The following is a 4,554-nucleotide window of genomic DNA, read 5'->3' as shown; positions in this document are numbered from 1 at the left end:
TGTGGCGCCACAGTGTGCTGTCATAGCAACCGATCAACCAATCGCGTACGCAGGCAGCCGGGGGCGGGGCTTAGCCATGGACCAGTTTCCCGCTGTCACCATAGGTCACGCTTGGCGACGGGGCTTTTTTTTTTTTTTTTTGCCAGACTTCAATGTGGCGCCGGCGGCGCTAGGGAATGACGTAATCAGTCCGTGACGGGAACCAGCATGGAGTTGAGTGCGGAGCTGACAGACAGAGCTGGGAGCTGCCGTCCGTTCCGGGTGAGCTGTGAGCGGACGCTGAAGGGGCTGCTGAGGGGTCTGGAGCGTCTGCAGGGCGAAGTGTCGTCCGAGCTCAGCCAGCTGGTGGTACAGGAGAGAGGAGCCGCCCGCAGCCCAGGTCTGACCCGGTTACCCGTTCTCCCCTCCCTGTTTGGTAATGTGTACATGCACCCTTGGCCTGTGCTCTGGGGGGGGGGGGTCATTCCCCATCTATACCATTGGGAGCGTTCCCAGTACAGTCCCATCTGCTGCCCGCACAGCACCCGCCATATATTTATTATACCTCTGTCTGCTGTCCGGCAAAGGTTTGAGCTTGTTGTGAGACTACAAGTCCCAGCGAGCCCTATACTTAGCATTGTTTCCCAACTCCAGTCCTTAGTGCCCCTAACAGTACATGTTTTCCAGATCTCTTAGTTGGTGCACAGGTGTACGCACTACCGGCTGATACGTTTTAAAAGATCCACAGATATTGCTAATTGTTTTACCTGTGATACCGAGGAGATCTGGAAAACATGTACCGTTAGCGTGTCCCGAGGACTGGAGTTGGGAAACACTACCCTATTCGGAGGGGGGTATATACATCACTTGCATAACTGGTGCAGTCTCCTTTCTCCTTGCTTGGGACCTTTTTGTGAAACTGTCAGACGACTACGGGAGCCGCCAAACAGGCTCCTGGAGTGCAGGAATGCTGCAGCTGTGCAGCTTATCACTAGTGTCTGCACCTGGAGGCAGGATTGCTCCGCTCACCAGCACGCGATCCTGTGGTGGGTGATTTGGAATGCTTCATGTCCGCATGAGAGTTACTGCAGTGTAGGAATATCCAGCAGGTTAGAGGCCAACAGGAAGGGTCAGCAGCAGGTGCCAGCAAGAACGGGGATACCTGATACAAAGGACTCCTGATAGAGAGGGACCAGGGCACATGCCCACTCCCCTCTTTAACCCAACTCTGAGCTGATGGTAGTGGTTTAGGTACTGGCCTCTGTCTGCCAGTTTAGAGTTTCTCAGCCTGTGGTCCATGTATCCCACCAGGGAGGTCAGGCTGTTAACTATAACTCAATTTAACCTTACATTTATAATAAGGGATAAACAATATGTATGCATTCTTCATATCAACATACATAATGTCTACAAGCAGGAGATTGGCAGCGATATGCTGGCGCCAGTATACCGGCAAAGTTAAAATGCAGCTTACAACATTTTACCGGTGTCGGCAGCATAGCTGTAAACATGCTGCGGATTTCCTGCTTGTGGACATTATGAATGTAAAACAAGAATATGCATCCTGGATAAGCACCTAAAACAGTAATCTGAAGGACTTATTTTAAAACATGCATGAGGAGTAGCTTGGTATGGATTTACTCAGAACAATGAGTACTCAGTATAAAATTCAATGTACGGGTACTTGGTAATTATCTATCCAGATTCTCCAATTAACCTACTCAAAATACACAAGTTGTACACTTTGCTATCTGACACCAGTTATACACTTGGTTATCTTATGCCCCTTTCACATCTCCAAAATAACCCTGGTTACTGCCGTGTTGAGATTTCTCAACCACTTTGGAATAACTCGGGTCGAGCAAACTGGGTTATAAGCGGTGTTAAACACTGGTCGGACTCGGATCTATGTGCACTTAAAAGTGTCTAACCTGGGTTTATTCAACCTGGGACTCAGGGAAAAGTGCTGATTGGCTGCTTTTTGTATGCCTTGATGAAATCGGAAGCCTGCGCCCTGCCAGCACACTACACAGAGAAAGAGTGGTCTCTTTCTGACACCTCATCTTTCTGAGCCTAAAAGTCTATTTAAAATGACATCCACAGAGTTTTGGAAAAGGGCCAACCCAGGTCAAAAGTGCAGTGTGAAAGGGTTGGAACAGGGTTCAATATCCCTGTTCGGACCCGGGTTTGAGATGTGAAAGGGGCATTAGTGACACCAGTTATACCCTTTGTTTCCCTACTGACATCAGTAACAAACTAGGAATGTATTGCATTAGAACCATAAATTACTCTAGCAGTAGACTGATTTGTCTTCTACTCATAATAATAATTTAGGACAATGCTTCATGATTACCAAGTTATCCAATACACCGATAATTATAGATCTGTTACCCCAATTCATACACCTTATGAACATTGATCAGAAAATGAAAGAGTATAGATGAGGTTTGGGCTTCATTTGTACATTGCAGAGTACTGTTGCAGTAACACAATACCATCCATACTGTACAGTAGGATTCATCCCTTGCTTCACTTTATGGACTAGACAGTATGGAATGCAGACTCTTTACTTTAGTTATAAGACTTTTATGTCATAGTCCTAAAACTGATTGTAATAAGAGCAAAGTGCCCTCCTGTACTACAACAGTGACTGGCGGTCTCCTAGGATTCAGGTCGGTCCCTCGGAAATGTCTATGGGGGCAATGCAGAAAGATGCACTTTGATACAAGTAAAATTGTCAATTCTGACTCATTGGGATGACTGATACTGACTGGTATTTTATCTTTGAAAAGTTGACGATGAAGAGGATGCGGATGAGGGAAACGATGATGATGATGATGATGAGGACGACAGCGATGATGACGATGTAAAGAATGGGACGTTTGCCAGTAGTCCACCTACAAAACGGATAAAGCAGCAGTAGCAGAGTGAGGCACATGGGCTGCATGGGATCTGTGTTTTCATTTATCCACTGGCTCCTGCATGCGGTACGTGCTGATCAGTCAGATTACCGCTTCTCTAAGCCAGCAGGGGTCAGAGCTGCTTCTACTGCCATTGGAGACTGTGAGGACTTGCATCATACCAGCGAGCTTCTATATGTCCAACTGAACACGGAGAAGGGAAATGTTTTAGATAACTCAGCGTAAGAGGCTTATTGTCCTATGCCAGTGTTTTCCAAACTCATTCCTCAGGGAGCACTGACAGTGCATGTTTTCCAGTTATCCTCACAGAATCACAAGTGAAATACTTAGCTCCACCTGTGCAGCAACTAGGAAAAATGGAAAACATGCACTGTTAGTGCTCCCTGAGGAATGCATTTGGGAAACGCTGTCCTATGCCATAGCGATATATGGGTTGCTTATGCAGATTTATTATCAGTCCCACCTGTCCGCTCCTGCCGCCTAGGAGCTAACACTATTTCCCTGTGAGTGAACGGTTCGGTGCTCTGTCTACTAATGACACAAGAAATTGTTTACAGCTGGTTTTCAAATCCGTTTCTGATTGCCTATAATGTGTAACGTGATTATAGAAGTTAGATCAGTTATAGGCCATTGCTTACAGGGCAGTTTACTTATACAATAAATTTGGTATGTGGGAAACATTCTCTTAAATATGGCCAAGTAGTCAGAGCAACTTAATGATTTCTCTAGCAAATATTAGGGGTAGTCTACACGCATTTTGCAATTTTGAGCCGATTGCGTTTGAATGACAAAACATGGCGTGCACATGCGCTGCGCAATATGTCTGAAGTCACAAGTTGGTGCATGTGTGTCGCATATCTTGTGCAAATGGAGACCACTGATTTACGCGGTTCAAGACTCACTGAGCAGCTGTTTCAGATGGGAGTGTCCTGGGCATGTATCTAAACTTCCAAGCGATTCTGAGGCATATGTACGGAGATTGGAAACCTGTTTTTGAAGGCTCTCTTTACCTAGTGTGGGGCTGGTATAGGTGTCTATGCAAATGATGATGATGGTTGCATCTGCGGATGCTAGAACAGAGGGCAGCCTAGGTTTGCGGATTGTCGTATTAGCATATGAAAGTAAGTATACTGCCGCAGGAAAGAGTCACATCTATGGAAATGACTGAAAATGCAGGTGCTGCAGTCTTGATGCACTGGCCATCTGGCACTTGGGATTTGTCTAGCCCTGTCTTTAGTAATAAATTACCATCTACATAATTTGCATTCCCAGTATATTTTGCTTTAAACGATCTTCACCAGTAAGGAAAAGGCGGAGGTTATGGTAAACCCTTTATTGGCCGTGCACTGAAGTCCTACAAGCCAGGAAACCAATATGGTTTTAGGGCCTAATTCAGACCTGGGAATAGAGGGCCTGATTCAGAGCGCTCGCAACATGGTCGATGGTGGCCCACAGCGCATGCGCAAGACCCGGCTAGCGATGGGCAATCCGTCGCTCCATGTCTCGCACCAAAGGGGGCGAGCTGTTGATGTTGAGTGACAGCTCGCCCCGTTTGGTGGGCGGGCCGGGGGGGTGGCTGCCCAAATGGAGGCGTTCCCTAGGGAACGCTTGCCGTTTGGGGGCGACCCCACTGACATCACAAGTGATGTCAGTG

At 46.9% G+C, this 4,554-nt stretch overlaps 1 protein-coding gene across 1 annotated transcript; it reads left to right on the top strand.

Moving 5' to 3' along the window:
- Window positions 1-135: 135 nt before the first annotated feature.
- Window positions 136-4,163, top strand: LOC148443314 (uncharacterized). The gene is made up of 2 exons (XM_088462979.1): window positions 136-379; window positions 2,772-4,163. Exons 1-2 carry the CDS (start codon window positions 208-210, stop codon window positions 2,900-2,902), a joined length of 303 nt encoding a protein of 100 aa, XP_088319105.1. The 5' UTR covers window positions 136-207; the 3' UTR covers window positions 2,903-4,163.
- The last annotated feature ends 391 nt before the right edge of the window (window positions 4,164-4,554 follow it).

The sequence above is a fragment of the Taudactylus pleione genome, unplaced genomic scaffold (assembly GCF_031769625.1).
Source record: "Taudactylus pleione unplaced genomic scaffold, aTauple2 ptg001303l, whole genome shotgun sequence".
NCBI classification, from domain to species: Eukaryota; Metazoa; Chordata; class Amphibia; order Anura; family Myobatrachidae; genus Taudactylus; species Taudactylus pleione.
The sequence above is the reverse complement of the archived record's forward strand: the minus strand, read 5'-3'. Positions and strand labels throughout refer to the sequence as shown.